Raw genomic sequence first — 23,413 nt, forward strand, 5'->3', positions numbered from 1 at the left:
AAAAACTAAACTGCCCAGAAATGGAAAATTTGATGCAGATTATCATTATCGGGCAGATGGAAGACCAAAGGCTTTAGAAGAGATAAAATGCAACTATATATATACAAAGAAAAAAACTCATCAAGAAGATATAATACTCATGAACTTATTTTGCACCTTGAAATATTCAAAGCAAAAACAGAATTTTTAGGACTTCCTAATCTATAATTTTTTTTAAAGATTTATTTATTTATTTATACAAGCACTAGGTATAGTCAGAAGCGTGGAAGGGTGAGAGAATTCACCAGAGCCAGAGCAGGGAGCAGAACAGGCAGAAGGACCAAAGTACACAGCTCAGGGGAGCAGCGGGCAGCAGGAGAGGTCTGCGCGCCATGTGGTACCCTCCTCCGGTGGCCGGGGAGCAGCCGGGGATGGAACCTGCGCTGCAGAGGCTGCAGGCAGCTTCACAACCCAGTGCTCAACCACTGCGCCACTGGGGAGGTCCCCTAGTCTATAATTATAGTAAGAGTTTTAATATAGCTCCCTCCAAAACTAGTCAAACAGATAAAAATTAGGCTATAGAAGACTTTAAAATATCCTGAACCTTTCCACTGAAAATAGAAATTCAAGATAAAATTTAAAATCTACATTTATTAATGTATAATTAAGCTGACAAGGAAGATAAGAATCCTTGAACCAAAAATGAAGTGGAAGCAGGAATGCAAGTAGTAGTTATGATTTTTAATATGGAGGCATCTACCAAATGCTGATGATCTTGAGCCATTTGACAGGTATGAGGAGAACAGGAGAGGACAGGAGATTTAATTCTAGGGTCAGTTCCAGGTGAGGAGTCTAGACGAAAACTGCCTAAGTTTAGAACCCTAAAGGGTTACACTTTCACTATTAAGGTGACCTAAAAATAAACTACATTGTTCATCTGGAATGTGACACTGGGTGTCAGAAAATATCTGTGAATTTCTAACTACAAGCCAGCTTTAATGCTTGTGAGGAGCCCAAATTCCTATTACCATATGGTCCAAACCTTCCAGCCAGCAATTTTAGATTGATTCTAGGTTAGTAGTGCTGCCAGGTCCCTGTAAAAACACATGCAAATCTCTGGAAGAGAAAACTCAGTATCATAAAGAAGTCAGTTCTCCCCATATTAATAATATAAATGTAGTGCAATTTTAATCAAAACACCACCAAGGTTTTATTTTTAAAAAATTTTGATTTTGGGTCTCCCTGGTGGTCCAGCGTGCCAGCGCTATCAAGCTATCGCCAGCCACAGCAGCACAAGATTGATCCCTCCGCCTCTGCTGGCCAGGGAGCTAACCCACATGGCATAGCAGACCTTTCCTGTCTCTCCCACTGCCCCCCCTCAGCAGTGTATTTCAGTAGATCTGCCTGTTCTGCTCCCCACTCTGTCTCTGATGAATCCTCTCACTCCCTGCACTTCTGGCCTCCACCCCAGTCCTCTTATGCATAAATAAAATCACTTTAAAAAAAATTCATATTGAACAGCAAATTGTCAAGAATCTCTGAGACAATTCTGAGGAAGACAATATCAAATGTTGTCTTAGTACAAAGATAGAGTAAGTGGCCAGTGGACTAGAATAAAACTTCAGATACATGGGCCTCCCCGGTGGCGCAGCAGCTGAGCGCTGTGCTACAAAGCTGTCCACAGTCTCTGCAGTGCCAGTTTGATTCCCCGCTGGCCAGGAAGAAACCCACATGGCACAGCAGACCTCTCCTGCCTCGCCCGCTGCTTCCCTCAGCAGTGTCTTCGGTCTCTCTTCCTGTTCTGTTCCCCACTATGTCTCTGGTGAATTCTCTCACCCTCCCATGATTCTGACCTGTACTCCAGTTCTTGTATAAATAAAATCTTTAAAAAATAAAAATAAAACTTCATATACAGCCCCATATATATATATATATATATATATGAAAATTTGACATATGACTGAAGACAAATGAGGGGAAAATGGAAAAGAGAATTTGCTATATGCATGAAAAAATAAAATGAGATCTCTATTTCATACCATAATTAAAAATAGTTTAGAGTTATTAGGTTCCAGGTCTAATTATAAAAGCAAATCTTTAAAGCCTCAAAAGAAACAGAATATATTTATGTTCTAAGTATGAGAAAGAGTTCTTTTAAGTTACAAAAAGTATAAATCATTAAGGATTGATAAGTTCAATTGCACTGAAATGTAAAACTTGGGACCTCCGTGGTGACGCAGGGGTTAAAGTCTCAGCACTATCAGGCTGTTGCCAGCCACTGTGGCATGAAGTCAATCCCCACCAGGGAGCTGACCCACATGGCACAGTAGACCTCTCCTTTCTTAACCACTGCTCCTCTCAGTAGTGAACTTCAGTAGATCTGCCTGTTCCGCTTCCCACTCTGTCTCTGGTGAATCCTCTCACCCCCCGCACCTCTGGCCTACACCCCAATTCTGCACAAAAATAAATAAAAAAATAAATCTTTGAAATGTAAAACTTCATTGTAACCAAAGACGACATAATAGTGTAAGGAGAGTAGCTTTGGACTGGTAGAAGAGTATAATGCATATAACAAAAAAAAGGATTAGTATCCGGAATATATAAGACAATTACCTATAGTATAAGAGGCAGAATACTGAGTTCTAGAGAAACTAAAATGAGCAATAAATATAGATTTTCAAGCTTATTAGTTATTATGGAATCGTATCTAAAAATAATGAAGAAATACTGCATATTGGCAAAGATGATGAAAAACAAACTATTGCTGGAGTGCAAACTGGTAAAATTAATTTGCAGAGGATTTTAGCAATATCTAGTAAAGCTGAAAAAAAATTTAAGTTAAAGCACTATGAATAAGATGTCTAAAGAAAGTTCATATAACATTTTTAGTACTAGACTTAAATCTTCATGAAGAGGAAGATTGATGAATTCTAATACATGCATTCAATGGAATACTATACATCAGTTAAAATGAATGAACTAGAGGCATCAGTATCTGAGATAACACCTCAGAAATTTAAGTTTAAGCCAGAAAAGCAAATTGTAAAATAAGCTGTATGGTGTGATACCATTTATATAAAGTTTAAAAATAAACATAAGCTTAATGAGGGCATGTATTTATTCTCTGCTCTTTTCCAAGCACCTAGAACTGTGCCTGACACATAGTAGGTGCTCATTATTTAAAGAATAAATTGAATGCAAAGCAATACTGTAAATTGCCTGTGGTTACATACTTACGAATTTATGGTATTAAGAACTTGCATGGGGAGTAATGACAATTTTGGATAGTGGTTCCCTCTGGAGAGGGAGGGAGGGGAATGGGATTGGGGAGGGATACACATGGTACTTCAACTGTGTTTGTAATGTCCAAAAAAAAATCTGAAAGAAAAAAAATGTTAAGATTTGATAAAGCTGGGTGATGAATATCACAAGTATTTGTTATATTCGTAATTTTCTGTTTCTAATATTTTACAATTTAAAATTTTCTTACTGCAGAAAGAAAAGGTTTGTGTCAAGTTGTTTGGACATACTCAAAGTGACCTCTGATTGATCTGCTGTTAGAATTTGCATTCTTTATCAATGTCAGCTCTCATTTGCTGCTATTAGTGTGACTGCCTTATTACCCCCGCCACTTAGAAATTTGAATCACCTCCTTATCTGTTGGTTAGAATAAAACAGATTTTAAAGAACTTAAGGGTGTTGCTTGAAGATCTAAAGGGTTCCTCTGACATGTGCTTAAATGTGCATTATTTATTAATACTAACTTCCATTTTTGAGGGCATACTATATTTCAGTCCTTTTGTAAAGCACTTTCATATATTGTTTAATACTGACATTATCCTAATATGGTACAGTTATGCCCATTTTAAAGAAGGAAGAAACTGAAATTTAGATAAAGAAACTTGCCTGATATATATAAGAAGTGGTAGAGCTGGAATTCATACTCAGTTCCATTATTCCACTTCACTGTATTGTTCAGAGAGATGGGCATGCATTTCCTGGTTTAGTACTAGTCACTACACTTACTTAGCAATGTCTTCTAGTTCATTTCTTAGTTTTGAGATGTGCTAATCTTGTAAAATAAAAATAATGATAGTTGCAAAGAATGTTTTCCTTTGCTTCATATTTGGGGAAAATATATAATTTAAATTCTTAAGCCTACTAAATAGGCTTACTTATTCATGAAACTGTGCATTTAACAGATCATTTAATAATCCTGGATCCTCTCATTTATGAAGGTAATGGGGAGAACATAGGTTATCATCAGATGTCATCAGAATATATACTTAATGATATGACTGTTGAAACATTAATACCCATCTAGGTACCTAAGGATATACTTTTCCTCCTCCTTTGTTGGTTTTTTGCTTACTGTTATATTTCAAACATTATAATGTAAATGCAGTGCTTATCAGTGGGAACATGAAAGATATAGAATTGCACAAAACTGAAAGTAATGTCAGAGAACTGGTCAAGTTACATATAAAATGATGATCCAATAGATTTAGACTAGTTATATCTTAGGGAAAAGAACATGACAGAAATGATGACATGATACATACTCCAAAAAATATGTAAATATCTGACAGGACTAAGGAAAGGCCCTTGGGAGAATTGACAAAGATGTTGAATATTATATGGAAAGGATGCTCTTTTTTATTGTAGTACAAAACTCAGATGTGAAGTAAGATGTCATATTCTGCTAATATTAATTTCATTGAAAGATTATTTTAAAAATTAAATTATTCTAAATATTTGCATCAAGTAAATGTAAGTTTTTTTTTTTTAAGATAAAGACTCAACATATTCTTTCCCTTGTACAATAAAATGTTGGTACCTGTTTTAAGAGAATTCATTTTCAATTGCTATCATCTTTTATTAGTTACCCGTTGATAATAAAGACCTCAATTTATCTAGATGGCTTTTTATCTAGAGCTGTTGTAGTCATATGTTGTGGTTTGATGGGGACAGATGGAGAAATTCTGTAATTCAGAAACTCATAGATTTAACGGTGCATGAAAGAGTGTCTCCTATTTTTTAGGGACTATACAATTACAAATACTTTACAATTATTAATTTATTAGGCTAGGCTGAGTTTTAATTTGAGAGAGCTGGCCCAGATATCCAAAGATTTGTCTGATACTTTATATTCACTTACTTTGGGATAAAAATTGCTATGGGAACTCTAACTGGTCTTCTAGTACAAGTTCTTAATTTTTTATAATTTATTTACTTTGTTTACCAATGATTCTTCAATACCAATTTTTTTTAAATTTTACTATTTTTTAAAATATTTTGTTTTTTATAATTCTTACATCATTTTTGCACAGTGTATGCATTTTCATTTGGGTTATATTCTCCATACAATTGCACCCCCCCTTATTTTGACCCTAGTCCTTCCTCTCCCCGCTCCTCCCCCCCAGTGTGTCTCTGGTTTATAGTTGCTGGTTGATTTTGATTTTTACTTTGTATTAATTAGTCTTTTTCCTGGTCCCTTATTTAGGCTTTCTAAATTCTTGCTATGAGTGAGACCATAATACCAAAATTTTAATAGGTAATACTGTGAGACAGAAATGAGAAAATTAACGTCAAAATGTTGAATTTTTCTTTAAAGTAAACTTACTCAATTTAAAATTGTTAATTTTTGTTCCAAGATTATATTCTTTTATGCATTCTTAAATAAAAATATCCTTTCGAGCAATAATGATAATTTTCTAATGACCTTATTGATAAAAATTTTAGAACTGATTCCCCACTTTATTTTTTAAGATATCCAAGATTTTTAGAGATCTTTTTATAACTTATTGTAAGTCACTTTCTTGCTTGAAAGCATTCAGGTAGACCACTGTGGCTTACAGCAATATAAACCCACTAGGACTTTGACTATATATGTGATTTAAGTATTTTCTGTAGACTAAATAAAATAACTTAGTTTTGTGGGGTTTTTTTCCAAATGTGTGGAGATGCCTTTATGATGATGATCAGTTCATTTTAAAAGTTTGACTTTCCAGAAGCCTTTGTCATTATGTATTTTTCTTATATAATTCATGTCAGGTATAGAAGTCACTGACATTTTTATTTTGAAGTCTCATGTACCAGTAAACCTATAAGGGAAAAATGTATTTAATAAGAATTAAATTTTTGATATAGTAAGAAAACAAACTATATCCAAAGATAGATATTTGAAAAATTGAAGCACATCTTAAGCGATTTTATCACTCAATAATATAAATAATACTGCAATAGGAACAGCAGCAAGAAAGATGAGTAACAATTCACAAAAATATATAATATTCCAATAAATGTGAAAAAAGCTCAATTTTACTAGAAACAAATTTCAGCTTTAACAATGATTCCCCTCCCCCACAATCTAGCACTTAACAGAATCAAAAAATATCTACATGGCATGGGTTTGGAAAAATGGACATGCTCCTAACTGCTGCTGAAACTATATATTCATATGTTTTTTTAAAGATATATATGTACACATTTTAATGCAAACATTTTTTTAAATCCCCTTTTTACTTAGAAATACAATTTACTGGCAATAACTAAAGAAATTTTCTGGAAAGAACTAAGAATGTGATTAATATTTGACTGTTCTGAGGGTCATCATTTTTTTTTTTTAATAGAAAAAAAAATTGGAGACAACCTAAACATCTAACAATTGCATCTTAGTTTAAAAAAGAGAAAAGATTACAGGGGGCCTCCCTGGTGGCCTAGAGGTTAAGTGCTATAACCACAAGGGCCTGAGTTGGATCCCTGGCCAGAGAGCAAACCCACATGACACAGCAGACCTAATCCTGTCTTGCCCACTGCTCCCCTCCACAGTGTTTTTCATTAAATCCACCTGTTCTGCTCCCGACTCTGTCTCTGGTGAATTCTCTCACCCTCTGCACCTCTGACCTACATCCCAGTTCTTCTACACAAAAATAAATTTTTAAAAAATTACAGGGCCTCCCCTGGTGGCGCAGCGGTTGAGCGCTGGGATGTGAAGCTGCCTGCAGCCTCCGCAGCGCCAGTTCGATCCCTGGCCACCAGAGGAGGGTCCCACATGGTGCGCAGACTTCTCCTGCCGCCCGCTGCTCCCCTCAGCAGTGTCCTTCGGTCCTTCTGCCTGCTCTGCTCCCCGCTCTGGCTCTGGTGAATCCTCTCACCCTCCCGTGCTTCTGACTGTACCCAGTGCTTGTATAAATAAATAAATAAATCTTTAAAAAAAAAAAATTACAGCTTATTCTTACAGTGAATGCTGTTCAGTCATTGAGATTTTGTTGCTAAATCTTTAAAGACATGACAAAATATTTATGAGGTCATATTTAGTTTGAAAAACAGGAATCAGGTTAAATATAACAGTGGTGATTTTTGGTGATAGACTTTTTTCCATTAAGAAATGCGGGGTTTTTTTGTTTGTTTGTTCTTGTGGTTTTTAAAGATCCATTCATTTATGCATACAAGAGCTGGGGCACAGGCCAGAGGCATGGGGGCGGGTTGGGGCGGGTTGAGTGAGAGAACACGCAGAGACAGAGTGGGAAGCAGAACAGGCAGATCTACTGAAATACATTGCTGAGGGGAACAGCAGGAGAGACAGGAGAGGGCTGCAGCACCATGTGGGGCCGGGGATCGAACTTGCACTGCAGAGGTTGCAAACAGCTTCACAGTGCTGTGCTCAACCCCTTGCGCCACCAGGGAGGCCCCTGGTTTTTTTTTAGATTTATTTATGCATACAAGAACCTGGGTGTAGGCCAGAGGTGTGGGGCTGGAGAGGAGTGGTGAGAGAATTCACCAGAGACAGAGTGGGGAGCAGAACAGGCAGATTAACTGAAATTCTCTGCTGAGAGGAGCAGTGGGAGAGATAGGAGAGAGATCTGTTGCACTTGCACCATATGGGTCAGCTCCCTGGCCAGGATCAGGATTGGGGATTGAACTCATTCATGCGGCAGTGGCTGCGGATAGCTTCATAGTATTGGGACTTAACCCTTTGCACCAGTGGGGAGGCCCCAGCAATTTCATTTTAATAGCGATTTTTTCATATAAATGTGTTGTAAGTAGAAAGATACATTATTTATAGCAGTAAACATTTCTTGTAATTTTGAACCCTTTACTTTTTTTTTTTTAAAGATTTATTTGTTTGTTTGTTTGTTTATTTATTTATTTATACAAGCACTGGGTAGGGTCAGAAGCGCGGGAGGGTGAGAGAACTCACCAGAGCCAGAGCAGGGAACAGAACAGGCAGACTGACGAAGTACACTGCTGAGGGGAGCAGCAGGCGGCAGGAGAGGTCTGCGCGCCATGTGGGACCCTCCTCCGGTAGCCGGGGAGCAACCGGGGATAGAACCAGTGCTGCAGAGGCTGCAGGCAGCTTAGCAACCCAGCGCTCAACCGCCGTGCCACCGGGGAGGCCTGAACCCTTTACTTTTAACATGTCTCCTGCAGCAATCAAGTCTTCACAATCTCTGTCTCCTATTAAATTGTCTCTCACCATTTGCATTTATAGATTCTAAAGTTCTATCTTTTGGCACTGTTCACCAAACACCCACACCTATTTCCAGTTCAAAGTAAAAATCAATAATGTGAAGTAAATGAATAACATTGCGATATAGTCCTCATTAAATCATAGTATCCTTGGGCCTCCCCTGGTGGCACAAGGGGTTAAGATGCAACCTATGAAGCTTCTGCAGCCTCTGCAGCACGATTTTGATCCCTCCAGCTGGCCAGGGAGCAACCCACATGGCACAGCAGACCTCTCCTGACTCACCTGCTGCTCCCCTCAGCAGTATATTTCGGTCAATCTGCCTGTTCTGTTTCCCACTCTGTCTCTGGTGAATCCTCTCACCCCCGACACCTCTGGCCTGTACCCCAGCTCTTGTATGCATAAATAAATAAATCTTTAAAAATAAATAAATAAATAAATCTTAGTATCCTTCCCTGGTGATTATGTTATACTTAGTATTTATTGTATGTCAGAGTCAACTGGGTTTATACAGTGAGTTTTATCCCCCCACCCTTTTTTTCCCTTTCTTGATTAGGCAATATAGACTGTTTCTTAAGTCCATTTTTTTGGTAATAAAAGATTAAATGAACGAGTTTTTCTTTTCTGCCTTGTAGATTTCTTGATAACCGGCTGTTCGCTACCTGTTCTGATGACACTACAATAGCACTGTGGGATCTGAGAAAACTGAACACCAAAGTATGCACTTTACATGGTCATACTAGCTGGGTGAAGAACATCGAATATGATACTAATACAAGACTCTTAGTAACATCAGGATTTGATGGAAATGTCATTATTTGGGACACCAACAGGTTTGTGAATAGGAAACCCTGCTAGGATTATGAAAAAACAAATTTTTTTAATGGTAAACAAATTTCTGTCCTAGTTTTCATATTTCTTTAAGAGGTGATTCCATCTTTTGTTACTTGCATTTAGTCATATATTACAACTAAAAAATCTGGACAAAATTGTATGCAAAGTAGACTAAGTAGTATAGTTAATGATGAAAATTAGTTTATAAGTTTTTAGAATTTAATGAAAAAGTTATTTCCTTGTAGAACTTTTTTTTATTCTTTGATCCTTGCATTATAAATATTTTGTAATTTTTGCACTTTGTTTTCATGCATTGACAGAGTAGTTCTTGATTGCATTAGTACTGATCCCTAGGGGACTGTTTGGAAATAATGTTTGGTATAATTTTGGTTGCTACCATGAGAGAAGAGGGGAAGATTTCTATTGGTATTTAGTCAGCAGGGATCAGATTTCTAAACATCCTGCAATGCATGTGACAATTTTAAGAATGGGACCGGTTGTTCCACCTAAAATGTCTGCCTTCATATGCAGTAAATAAGATCTTATATATATAAAATGTTAAGAAATCCACAACACACATGCCAAAAAAACTACTAGAACGAATAAGTCAGGAAAGTCACAAGATATGCAAGATTTGCAAAAAATTAAATGTATTTTTACTTATAAAGCAATGAGCAATCCAAAAATGAATAGAGAAAATAGTTTCTCTTATATTAGCATCAAAAAAGAATAAAGGACTTAGTGGATTTAATCAAAGAAATACAAGACTTACACATCTATAAAAGTATAAAACTATGGTTTTAAGCATAAAACTATAAAACATTGCTGGGAGAAATGGAAGATGTCAGTGGATGGATAGATTAATTCCATGTTCCATGGATTGAAAGAGTCAATATCATCAAGATGGCAATTCTCTCCAAATTAATCTGTATCAAAATTAATTCCTATCAAAATTCAACATGCCTTTTCTGAATAAATTGTCAAACTGAGTCTAAAATTTACATGGAAAGGCAAATGACCCAGAATAGCCAAAACAATCTTGAAAAAGAACCAAAGTTGGAAAACATGCTTCCCAATTTTCAGACTTATACAAAACCATGGTAATTAAGGCAGTGTGGTGATGACATAGGATAAGCATATAAAGTGAGGGAACAGAACTGAGAATCCAAAAATAAATCCTTGGATTTATGATCAGCTGATTTTCAGCAGAGGTACCAAGGTAAGTTAATAGTTTGGGGAAAAATGGGCCTCCCCGGTGGCGCAGCGGTTGAGCGCTGGGTTGCGAAGCAGCCCGCGGCCTCTTTGGCACCGGTTCGATCCCCGGCTGCTCCTCGGCCACCGGAGGAGGGTCCCACATGGCGCGCAGACCTCTCCTGCCGCCCGCTGCTCCCCTCAGCAGTGTACTTCGGTCCTTCTGCCTGCTCTGCTCCCCGCTCTGGCTCTGGTGAATTCTCTCACCCTCCCGCGCTTCTGACTGTACCCAGTGCATGTATAAACAAACAAACAAAACAAATAAATAAATAAAACATGCCTCTATAAAAAAAAAAAATAGTTTGGGGAAAAAATAGTGTTTTTCAATAAGTGATACTTGAAAAACTAGATATCCATATGCAAAATGATAAATTTCAATCCTTATCTCACATCACAAAAATGAACTCAAAATACAATTCACCCTGAATGTAAGAGCTAAAACTATAAAGTTTAGAAGAAAACATGGACCTCCCTGGTGGCACAAGGGGTTAAGTCTCAGCACTATGAAGCTATCTGCAGCCACTGCACCAGTTCGATCCCTCCCCCACTGAAGCTAACCCCCACATGGAACAGCAAACCTCTCCTGTCTCGCCTGCTGCTCCCCTCAGCAGTGTATCTCAGCAGATACACTTGTGATGCTCCCCACTCTGTCTCTCGTGAATCCTCTCACCACCCTCTACCCCACACCTCTGGCCTACACCCCAGCTCTTGCACGCATTAATAAATAAATCTTTAAAAAAATAACCTATAGAAGAAAACATGGTGGGCAATTTTCTGTAAATATCCATACACCAAAACACAAATGATAAAAAAATTGGTAAGATAGACTTTATTAAAATTAAAACCTTTCTGTGACACCATTAAGAAAGTGAAAAGAAAAATTACAGAAAGGGAAAGAATATTTGTAAATCCTAACCGAGGAAGGATTTGTGTCCAGAATATAGAGATCTTGCAATTCACTTACATGTATACACTTATATATGTTACAAAGTTTAAAAATTGGTTTGCATAGATTTGCAAAGACATTTCATCAAGGAGATATACAAATAATTAATAAGCAAATGAAAAGATACTAAACATCATTAGGGAAATACAAATCAAAACCACAATGAGGGGTCTCCCTGGTGGCTCAGGGGGTTAAACACACCTATGAAGCTATCTGCAGCCAGTGCGGCACGAGTTTGATCCCCGGCCAGGGAGCAACCCACATGGCACAGCAGACCTCTCCTGCCTCGCCTGCTGCTCCTCTCAGCAGTGTGTTTCAGTCAATCCTGTTCCATTCCCCATTCTATCTCTGGTGAGTCCTCTCACCGCCCCCCACCCCTGCCGTCCCACACCTCTGGTCTGTACCCCAGTTTTTGTATGCATAAATAAATAAATCTTTAAAAAAAGTTTTAAAAAAAGATAATAACAAATATTGGCAAGATTGTGAAGAAACTGAAACCTCTTATGTTTTTGGTGGGGATGTAAGATAGTACAGCCACTTTAGAAAACAGTTTGGCGGCAGAATTACCATATAACCTAGCAATTCCACTCTCAGATACATACCCAAAAGAAATGAACACATACGTTGTGTGAATGCTTATGGTAGCATTATTCATAGTAGTCAGAAAAATATTCAATCCAAGTATCTCTCTTCTGTAAGTGTATTAACAAAATGCAGTATATCTATTCAATATAATAGCATTGACAATAAAAAGGAACAAAGTATGTTCTACAGTACAACATGGATGAACCTCAAAAAAGACTAATAAAAATGTTCTAAAACTGAATTGGTTGATGATTGCACAACTCTGTGAACAATAAAATTTACTCTTAAAAATAAGTAAATTTTATCCTATATAAATTATACCTCAATAGGGCCTCCCCCGTGGCACAGCGGTTGAGTGCTGGGTTGCGAGGCTGCCCGCAGCCTCTGCAGTGCCAGTTCGATCCCCAGCCACCGGGTGAGGGTCCCACATGGCGTGCAGACCTCTTCTGCCACCTGTTGCTCCCCTCAGCAGTGTATTTCGTCAGTCTGTCTGTTCTGCTCCCTACTCTTGCTCTGGTGAATTCTCTCACCCTCCCGTGCTTCTGACTGTATCCAATGCTTATATAAATAAATAAATAAATAAATAAATCTCTTAAAAAAAAATTCCTTTAAAAAAAAATGATACCTCAATAAAGCTTTTTAAAGTAAAACAAACTAAAAATAGAAGGAAACTAATCAAAAGCATACACAAACATAGCACAGTTTTAAAAGGTAAAAACCTCATGCATTTTCTCTAAAGTCAGAAAGGAGAACCTACCTATTACTGTTCACCATTGTTTTGGAGTAGGAGAAGGCAGGGTCCTCGTTAGTACAATAAAATAAATATATAGAAATTGGAAAGGAAAAAATGAAACTTAGTACCATTCACAGATGATATTATTGTGTCAGGGGGTGAAAAACTGCTTCTATAAAGGACCATGTAATGTTTTAGTTTTTGTATTTCATAGTCCCTGAGGCAACCACAGATAATACATGAATGGGTGTGGCTGTGTTCCAACAAACTTTAAGTAAAAACAGGCAGTGGTTCAGTTTTGGCCCACAGGCCATAATTTTCCAAATTCTGTTCCATATAGAAAACCCTAGAGATTCTGCTGACAAATCACTAGAATTGTAAAAGTTAAACCAGTATTGCTAGATAGAAATCACAATATGAAAGTCAGTAGTGTTCGTATACATCACAGCAAACAATTAAAAAAAAATTTATATAATGCTATTGAAGAGAACTACATAACTTCATTTAAGTCAATTTTAAGATCTAAATAAAGTATGGATGAGTACATTCCTCTAAAATTCCAACAGGCAAATTTTAAAATAAAATTTTAAAATAAAATTTTAAACAAATTTTAAAGTAGGGCCTCCCTGGTGGCGCAGCGGTTGAGCGCTGGGTTGCGAAGCTGCCGCAGCCTCTGCAGCACCGGTTCGATCACCAGCCACCGGCGAGGGTCCCACATGGCGCGACAGACCTCTCCTGCCGCCCGCTGCTCCCCTCAGCAGTGTGCTTCAGTCCTTCTGCCTGTTCTGTTCCCCGCTCTGGCTCTGGTGAATTCTCTCACCCTCCCACGCTTCTGACTGTACCCAGTGCTTGTATAAATAAATAAATAAATCTTTAAAAAAAAAAAAAAAAAAGCCCATGCTGATACTGGCTAAAAGTGAGCTAGAGATTGGACAACAGGAGCAAAGATTCTGCGATGACTTTATCTGTATCTTAAAGAAGTGAAAAAATATGAAATTAAATTTAAATTTATATTGAAATTTTTTTGACTGGTTAAGTCTAATTAGACACAGCTTAAAAATAAATCAGAAGGGGGCCTCCCCGGTGGCGCAGCGGTTGAGCGCTGGGTTGCGAAGCTGCCCGCAGCCTCTGCGGCGCCGGTTCGATCCCCGGCTGCTCCCCGGCCACCGGAGGAGGGTCCCGCATGGCGCGCAGACCTCTCCTGCCGCCCGCTGCTCCCCTCAGCAGTGTACTTCGGTCCTTCTGCCTGCTCTGCTCCCCGCTCTGGCTCTGGTGAATTCTCTCACCCTCCCGCGCTTCTGACTGTACACAGTGCTTGTCTAAATAAATAAATAAATAAATCTTAAAAAAAATAAATAAATAAATAAATAAATCAGAAGGGCCTCCCTAGTGGAACAGCGGTTGAGCGCTGGGTTGCGAAGCTGTCCGCAGCCTCTTTAGTGCCAGTTCGATCCCCGGCTGCTCCCCAGCCACTGGAGGAGGATCCCACATGGCTCGCAGACCTCTCCTGCGGCCCGCTGCTCCCCTCAGCAGTGTGCTTCGGTCCTTCTGCCTGCTCTGCTCCCCGCTCAGGCTCTGGTGAATTCTCTCACCCTCCCGTGCTTCTGACTGTACCCAGTGCTTGTATAAATAAATAAATAAATAAATAAATCTTTAAAAAATAAAAATAAAAAAATAAAATTTAAAAGGTCAAATAAATCCCAGTAAAGAGAAATAGAAAGAAATCCAGATTTACACATGTAAGAGGGAAACTGAAGTACTCCAAAGAGGACAAAAAGAGCAGTCAGAAGAAAAAAAGATAAATTAACTAGAGTAACAAGACTGATAGCAACAATGGAAGCAAGAAATTAGCAGAATGTTATCCTCATATTTAAAAACAGTTAACCTGGGCCTCCCCGGTGGCGCAGCGGTTGAGCGCTGGGTTGCGAAGCTACCTGCGGCCTCTGCGGCGCCGGTTCGATCCCCGGCTGCTCCCCGGCCACCGGAGGAGGGTCCCACATGGTGTGCAGACCTCTCCTGCCGCCCGCTGCTCCCCTCAGCAGTGTACTTCGGTCCTTCTGCCTGCTCTGCTCCCTGCTCTGGCTCTGGTGAATTCTCTCACCCTCCGCGCTTCTGACTGTACCCAGTGCATGTATAAACCAAACAAACAAATAATAAATAAATAAGACATGCCTCTAGAAAATTAAAAAAAAAAATTAAAAAAAAAATTAAAAACAGTTAACCATCAACCTAAAGTTATATGCTCAGCTAATTTAAACCTTTAACCAAAAAGAGTAGAATATTTTCAAAACAAAAAGTGAGTTTACTTCAAAGTAATACTTTTAGAAATATACTTTGGAGGAAAAGATTAACCTAAAGAGGAAGGTAGGCAACGAAAGAAGGAATGGTGAGCAAAAAAAACCTTGTTGATTGTGATGAGTATATACATTGACTGTAAATTCTAGATTGAAGGGCCAAAGTATAACTATAATTGAGTCCTTGTATTTATAACTCTAGGTCTTGTTGATTTCTTCTATAGGTGTACCGAAGATGGATGTCCACATAAGAAATTCTTCCATACACGTTTTCTCATGCGGATGAGATTAACACCAGATTGTTCCAAAATGTTGATCTCAACATCCTCTGGGTATCTTTTGATTTTGCATGATCTTGACTTAACCAAGTCGTTAGAAGTAGGCAGCTATCCCATTTTGAGAGCAAGAAGAACTACATCAAGTTCAGGTAAGTTTTCCTTTTGTGATTAAAGAGTTTTCCAAAGAATCTCAGACATAGGAGTCGTATAGTTTGAGAAGCTCAGTGAGCTTTTTTCCCCAAGGAAGTATGAAATCTATATATAATGACATAGCTTTAACCTGTGCCTGTGTCACAAATGATCCAGGAAGAATAATTGTTAACTTTTTTTAAAAAAAGATTTATTTATGCATATAAGAACTGGGGCTTAGGGCAGAGATTCAGGGGGTGAGAGGATTCAACAGAGACAGAATAGGGAGCAAAACAGGCAAACTGGCTAAAACACACTGCTGAGGGGAGCAGTGGGCAAGACAGGAGAGGTCTGCTGCGCCATGTGGTTTAGTTCCCTGGCCAGGTATCAAATTCATGCAGTGGTGGTGGGATCGAATTCATGAGGTGGTGTGACTGGCAATAGCTTGATAGTGCTGACTTTAACCCCTGCCCCACCATTAGCTGTAAAGCCCATTAGCTCTTAACTTTGAAAAAAATTTCTTTTAGATTTCTGCTAGTCAGAAAATCTCTCTTCAGTGTTTCTGATATCTCAAAATTAGTGATGGCCCAAGGTAGTTATCTTTTTTTCAGTCTTTCTGGAACCCAGCAGAACTTTTTATTTTTTTTTTTAAGATTTATTTATTTATTTATTTATTTATACAAGCACTGGGTACAGTCAGAAGTGCCGGAGGGTGAGAGAATTCACCAGAGCCAGAGGGGAGAGCAGAGCATGCAGACTGATTAAGTACACTGCTGAGGGGAGCAGCAGGCGGCAGGAGAGGTCTGTTGCGCCATGTAGGACCCTCGCCCAGCGGCCAGGGATTGCCAGGAATCGAACCGGCGCTACAGAGACTACGGGCAGCTTCGCAGCCCAGCGCTCAACTGCTGCGCCACTGGGAAGGCCTATGATCTTTTAAGTTATAGTCAATATAGAGTATTTGTTTTAAGTCTGTATTCTAGACTTCCAGATGTCCAGATACAGGTACCTAGTGCCATCTTAATCTCATGGCCCTTAAACATCCTCTTGCTAAAGACTTGTTTCTTCTCTTGTGGCTGATTCCACTAAAATTAAGTGAAATTGGGGCTCAGAAAAAAAAAATGCTCTATAATTTCATGTACATTATGTGACAGACTATATTTTATTTACCTTTGGGAAAAAAGAGGGCTGGTCTGGGAACTATCCATTGTTTATAATACTGTGCTTATGAACAAGAACCATGGGGAAAGTCATAAGCAACTTGAACTTAAAAGTGTTCATAAACTGCTATTAGAAAGTAATTCAAAAAGGGCCTCCCTGGTGGTACAAAGGGCTGAGCACCACACTATGAAGCAAGCCATAGCTTCTGCAGCCTGAGTTCGATCCCCGGCCAGGGAGCAACCCACATGGCGCAGCAGACCTCTCCTGGCTTGCCCGCTGCTCCCCTCCGCAGTGTACTTTGGTCAGTCTGTCTGTTCATTTCCCCACTCTGTCTCTGGTGAATCCTCTCACCCTCCACATCTCTGGCCTGTGCCCCAGCTCTTGCATGCATAAATAAATAAATCTTTAAAAAAAAAAAAGTAGTTCAAATGGTTTAAGTCTTTCTTCTGTGTGCTTAGGGCCATTTCTGACTTCTTTGAGAATGTACAGGCATCATTGTTCTACAGCTGCCCATTTTTAGTGCTAAAAGTAAAAATATAAGTTTTATTTGCAAACAAGGGATTTCAAAATTATGCCAGTATCCTCTTTAGATTTAGAATTGCTTTTTAGAATTTATAGATTAAGTACTAATAATCAGCTTTAGCGTAGTGATTTAGAAGGTCTAGTTGGATTTTAGACTCAAAATCTAGAATGTTTTCTGACTTCTAAGGGTAACTTTGATCTTTAATAACATCAATGGAAATTAGATTAATAAGAAGTCCCCACAGATATTACAGGGCTGCTAGAAAATAGATTGCTATTTGGAATAATACACCTGATATTTATTTTTCCACAGATTTCAATGTAAAGTTTGTACTGCATTTCAAAAATAGTATTCACATAATTTCAGAATGACAATACAAGTTTTTAGTATGCTTTTAGAAGGATCTATTCATATTTTCAGTTACAGCCTGCTTGGACCCTGTTCTAACATTAAACAACAGGGTAATAGCTCAGTTTCCTTTTCTACTAAATTTTCTTGGTCCATTTCACTAAGGAAATGATGGGGAACCAGAGAAGCTCCTGTGTTTCACTTTTATTTCACTTAAGGTGCAAATGATTTTAGAAAAGGACTAGCAAACTTCAAAGAACTGTGCTCCTTCCAGTTTTATGTGGACATATACTTTCCATGTTCAAGATGGATTTTAACAGTATGTTCAAATTGAAGTAGATGATTAAAAAACTGATATACTACCAGAATTTTGCTAGGTTTATTGTCAGAACTTTTTATATTTTCAAGATCTGACCACCTCATCAAGTTCATCCAGTCCTAGGGTGTCTGGTTCACCCTGTCATCATAGTGATTCTAACTCATCTTCTGAGAAACACATGTCACGAGCCTCACAAAGAGAAGGTAAGTAAAAGTTGGATTTTATAATCTTGCAACAACAGATTCTACCAAAAAAGCTTTATTTAGTTTTTTGTTTTGTTTTGTTTTTTAAGATTTATTTTATTTATACAAGAGCTAAGGTAAGTACAGGCCAGATGCGCAGGGGGGTGAGAGGATTCACCAGAGACAGAGTGGGAAACAGAACAGGCAGACTGACGAAATACACTGCTGAGGGGAGCAGTGGGCGAGACAGGAGACATCTGCTCACCATGTGGGTTGCTCCAAGGCTGGCAGGGATCAAACCAGCACTACTGAGGCTGCGGACAGCTTCATAGTGCGGCATTCAACCACCTGCACCACCAGGGAGGCCCCCTTTTAGTTTTAATCCACAAAAATAAAAGCCAATAGAGGGGAGGCTATTCCTTACCCCTTGCCAGTTTCATGAAGCTAACCAGAATCTCTGGGGTTGTACATCTTGGGCCTCACTCTGTTGGAATTTGAGCTTCAGTTTTATTTCCTGGACTTCGTATGGTCTAGTTTAGAGAGGAAAGAATTGGAAAATGTAGGTTCCAATCAAGGTTGCTGTGAGCATTAAATGAGACACTCACAAGAGAGTGCTTTTATATACAAGGGAATGAGTTAATCAGGTGCTTATGAAAGCACCTGATTCCAGCCTTTTGGGCTTTCTGTGCCACCATTTTCTTGTCTAAGCAATGCCTGGCAGCCTCAGAGGGGTTGTGGAATACGTGAGTTATACTCTGGCCCACTCTGTTTTTGCCAATTTTTCCCAGCTACTCTGGAAGAACTTCCAATCCTAATTGAATGTTATTTAACTATACATATTTCACCTGCCATCTCCATACTTATATACCTAAGCTCTTATGTACTGTTTCTTCTCTTCTGTGAATTTATATATATATTTTTTAAAGATATATTTTTTATTTATACAAGAGCTGGGTACAGGCCAAATGCACAGGAGGGTGAGAGGATTCACCAGAGACAGAGCGGGGAACAGAACAGGCAGACTGACTGAAATACATGCTGAGGGGAGCAGTGGGCGAGACAGGAGAGGTCTGCCACGCCATGTGGGATTCTCATTGGCTGGCCGGGATCGAACAGGCTGCAAACAGCTTCACAGTGCGGCATTCAACCGGCTGTGCGACCAGGGAGGCCCTGTGAATTTATATTGATGATCACTCTTTTTTTTTTTGTTTTGTAATTCTGGATCACTTTTTGGAGATAAGCATGTCTCCTACCTAGGTATTTAGGGGCAGGACTATACATTAGACTTTCAGTTTGTGTTTTCTGCGGATGGCCTCTCCTGGTAGATTCTACTTATGTGGGTAGAATGGTGAGAGCCCTTCCTCACCTAATGTATAGCCTACCCACTCTTCTGGGTATTGAAGATGTTTCCCTTTAAGGTTAAAAACCCCCTTTCTTAAATTTAGGGATTTATGTCCATGTATAAACATGGACATAAATTTGTAGCAGACATGATTTGTAGCAGAAACCTCTTTTGTAGTTCTACCTGTTCTTCTCCTCTACCTTGGCTATGTAAAATAAGCCAAGGCTCTTAATAATCATTAAGAAAAATCTGTATTAACTCAGCCATCCATGAAGAAAAGTAACTTAAGAATAGTTAATATGCTTGCTTACAGCAATGGGAACCCCAAAACAAAACTGTCCAGCAGTTTCATGCTATAGAGAATTGGGAATGGGAGAAAAGATGATGTATGGGGAGCCTGGGCAAAGAAAGGAAGAAAGTTAGAAAATGAACAGAGAAAAGAAGGTGGAGCTTGTTAGGGAAGGTTGCTCTGACTGTTGGAAATCCTGGGTCTTTGGGTGTCAGAATATGTTAGCACCACCTTTTGGTAGATACAACAGCTTTACAGAGCCAAGGCTTTAAACTCACGGTTAGAACTCTATTTTTGACATAAAATCTGCTGTGTTTTCTTAAGGATGTAGCACAAATAAAAGTGGAATAACTCTGGTTAAGAGATTAAGGAGGTCCTTACCCCCCAACTCTTCCCTACCCCAAATCACCTCTTCTCCCATATGGTTCCCCAGTTTTGCCAGCTCCTGAGGAACTGCCAAGGAATAGCTCAAAAACTACCTAGCTATTTAGAATGATTTTTCTGCTTTTATTTTAGATTTTCAAAATCAATTCTTGAAAATAGGGTTTTATTTTTCTCTAAAATTGTCATTAAATTTCAGTCACTATTGAAATAATTATCTAGGTATAGTTTGGCTATGATGTAATTTAGAGTCACAGGTTTCCCTCAATGCTTTAGTAATCTAAAGGAAAGCTTTTAAGATAACATATCCACTTGAGAAACAATTCACAGAGGGTCTGACAGAGTGTTAACTAGCTTTAAAGCACCTCCTTTCATAGGCAGAGAAGTGTTAAAAATATCAATATTTCTATCTGATGTTAAATTTCTGAACTGCTTACTTACAATATCCCGAGGTGCCTGAAGGATATGACATACTTGCATTAGTAACAGTGGTTTACTTACAACAGTAACTTTATTTTTTAATTTGGTCACCTGTGGTCCACCCCCACACCCCCACCCAGTTATGTTTATTGAAGTAGTGCTGGCTTACAACACGTATTTGTTGTAGAGGTTATAGGTTCAGAACTCTTTTTTTTTTTTTTTAAGATTTATTTATTTATTTATACAAGCACTGGGTACAGGCAGAAGCGCGGGAGGGTGAGAGAATTCACCAGAGCCAGAGCGGGGAGCAGAGCAGGCAGAAGGACCGAAGTACACTGACTGCTGAGCGGAGCAGCGGGCGGCAGGAGAGGTCTGCGCGCCAGGTGGGACCCTCCTCTGGTGGCCGGGGAGCAGCCGGGGATCGAACCGGCACTGCAGAGGCTGCGGGCAGCTTCGCAACCCAGCGCTCAACCGCTGCGCCACCGGGGAGGCCCAGAACTCTTGAAATATATTTTCACACTAGGCCCGCCACCAAAACCCCAATAATCCTTCACCAAACTCCATGAGGTCCTCTCCATCCCTCCACCTTTCTGGTGCCTCAGTTTTGCAGTCAGATCTCAAGGGTCTGTTACTGGTTTGGTTTGGTCTATTTTGTTTCCCTGTATTACACATGTGAGTCCATCTTGTATCTGTCTTTCTCTTTCTGACTTATTTCACTAACATTGTCCCCTCTTAAATCCATGTTGCAAGTGACAAGTTCATTTGGAGTTAAGGTAGAAGGAAATGATGGGCTATAGAAGTTCCAGGGATATGTAAGATTGGCAGGGTCTCCCACCCCGTGTTTTAACATGCCTCCACGTGAGATGTCCTCCCTCACCTCCAAAATTAAAAGTCTACTTGTTTTTGTACTGTCCTTGGGGGCCAAAAGGCCTGCACCTTCCACACACACACTAGCCTTTTATTTCTATGAATGTGGTCTTTGTGGCTTCCAAGTGTTTCCTTCTCTGGACTAGAGAAATCACATCTCCTGATATGAGAATTGTTATCTTTTACTTTTCCAGATTCCTTTTATGTCACATAACTTTGTTAGTAAGCTTCTTGATATGTAACTCTAAATCAAAATGTTTAGTCAGCTTTAATGCCTTAGCACTAGGTTATTGGTGATCCCTGCTGTAGGAACTTGGGTTCTTTAGTTCTAGGCATACCCCCTACCTGGAAAACACACTTACACCCCATCCATTGAGTAGCACTATGTTCCGCTACAGGTGGTGTGAAAAGGGAAGAGAAGAGAAGGCAGGCATGAAGGCATGGCAGTGCATGCCAAAAATCAAAGCTTTGCTGAGCAAATAGTCTTGTGATAAAAATAAATTCTATGTCCTTATTTTCTTGTGTCTCAGGAGTTGCACCACGCAATAGTCTTGAAGTCTTGACCCCTGAAGTTCCTGGTGAGAGAGACCGTGGAAACTGCATCACATCCTTACAGCTGCACCCAAAAGGCTGGGCCACTCTTCTTCGGTGCTCAAGCAATACTGACGATCAGGAGGTACAGGCAGCAGCACTCCACCTTCAGCAGGGCTGACTGAACAAGTTACCTGTGCCGTGTGTGCACACGGTATCGCTCTCCCTTGAAAACCCTTTTTCCTCCTCTCTCCAACCTCAATGTGGCAAGTAGAGAAGTACTTTAAAGCAGCCATCAGCTCAGATGGTGTCCAGCGTCTTAAGTCTTACATCCTTCATCTCAGTGTAAAAAAATAACTTTATATAGCAAACATAACAGGATTGAGATGTTCCAGCTAAGCTGGCTGAATGTGAGGTTTTGCTAAACCAATTGAGTATTATACCTTTTCGCTTTCTAAAAACTCGGGGAAACTTTGGGAAAGGAAGGGACTAAACTGATGACTGGGGAAAAAGTCTTAGATAACCTAAATGTTATTCTGTAAAGCCAGGTGTCTTCTGAGGATCTCACTAGCTCTAGGAGCTGCACTTCTAGAAATAAGGAGAGAAGAATCTTTGAATGGTATAGGAGGGTTGGTACTCCTGGTCTTGGATGTCTTAACTGTAGAATTTTAAAAAGATTGTTCTTGTCTTCAGGAAAAAAGTTATTACTACAGAAGTCACAGCTGCCTCAGGAAATGCATGGGGCCTACAAGTTTTGTTAGTTGGGAGAGTGGTAGCATTCGAGTGATTTCTTGCAGCAGTTCTGTTTCAGCAATTCTGAATGGCTTTGGCATTCTGTTGAGTTTTTTAAAATAAGGACTATCTGTAGCATTATTGGGAGCTCAATAACTTTGTCTCTCCTCTACCCCTAGTGGACTTGTGTCTATGAATTCCAAGAAGGAGCTCCTGTGCGACCTGTCTCACCTCGCTGTTCTCTACGACTGACTCATTACATTGAAGAAGCCAATGTAGGCAGGGGTTATATCAAAGAACTTTGCTTCAGCCCTGATGGACGAATGATTTCTTCCCCTCATGGCTATGGGATTCGCTTGTTGGGATTTGACAAACAATGCAGTGAACTTATTGACTGTTTGCCCAAAGAAGCCAGTCCCTTGCGGGTGATCCGTTCTCTGTACTCTCATAATGATGTGGTACTGACAACAAAGTTCTCTCCAACACATTGTCAGATTGCCTCAGGGTGCCTTAGTGGACGGGTTTCTTTGTATCAGCCAAAGTTTTAGGCACAACTTACATCAAATAAGGAACTCTTCTGGTGTCTGACTTATAAATTACTTCAATTTAGGTGAAGTATTTTCTTTTTAGAAGATCTTATAAGTTTGGGTCAAGATCCTGGTTCTTATGGGTCCACGAACACACTATGACCTGAGTACTTGGTCGTCCAGCATCATAGGGGCATCGCCAAGTTAGACTCTATGCAGCAGCATCTTTTGCAGCATTCCTCTGCTCCTGCTGATCTGTGCCACTAAGCTTCAGTTCTTCTGGTTATTTTGCATG

General features: G+C 39.4%; 1 protein-coding gene across 1 annotated transcript in view; it reads left to right on the forward strand.

Moving 5' to 3' along the window:
- The window catches only part of DCAF10 (DDB1 and CUL4 associated factor 10), a gene marked incomplete at both ends in the record, with an annotated part of 39,609 nt that extends 16,470 nt beyond the window's left edge, over positions 1 to 23,139 (forward strand). The window contains 5 exons of the mRNA XM_084238595.1: positions 9,085 to 9,282; positions 15,317 to 15,519; positions 17,937 to 18,050; positions 21,859 to 22,004; positions 22,771 to 23,139. Coding sequence (XP_084094721.1) covers positions 9,085 to 9,282; positions 15,317 to 15,519; positions 17,937 to 18,050; positions 21,859 to 22,004; positions 22,771 to 23,139 — 1,030 coding nt within the window. The remainder of the gene's footprint in view (positions 1 to 9,084; positions 9,283 to 15,316; positions 15,520 to 17,936; positions 18,051 to 21,858; positions 22,005 to 22,770) is intronic.
- Positions 23,140 to 23,413: the final 274 nt, after the last annotated feature.

Source organism: Talpa europaea (assembly GCF_964194135.1).
Source record: "Talpa europaea genome assembly, chromosome: 7".
Taxonomy (NCBI): domain Eukaryota; kingdom Metazoa; phylum Chordata; class Mammalia; order Eulipotyphla; family Talpidae; genus Talpa; species Talpa europaea.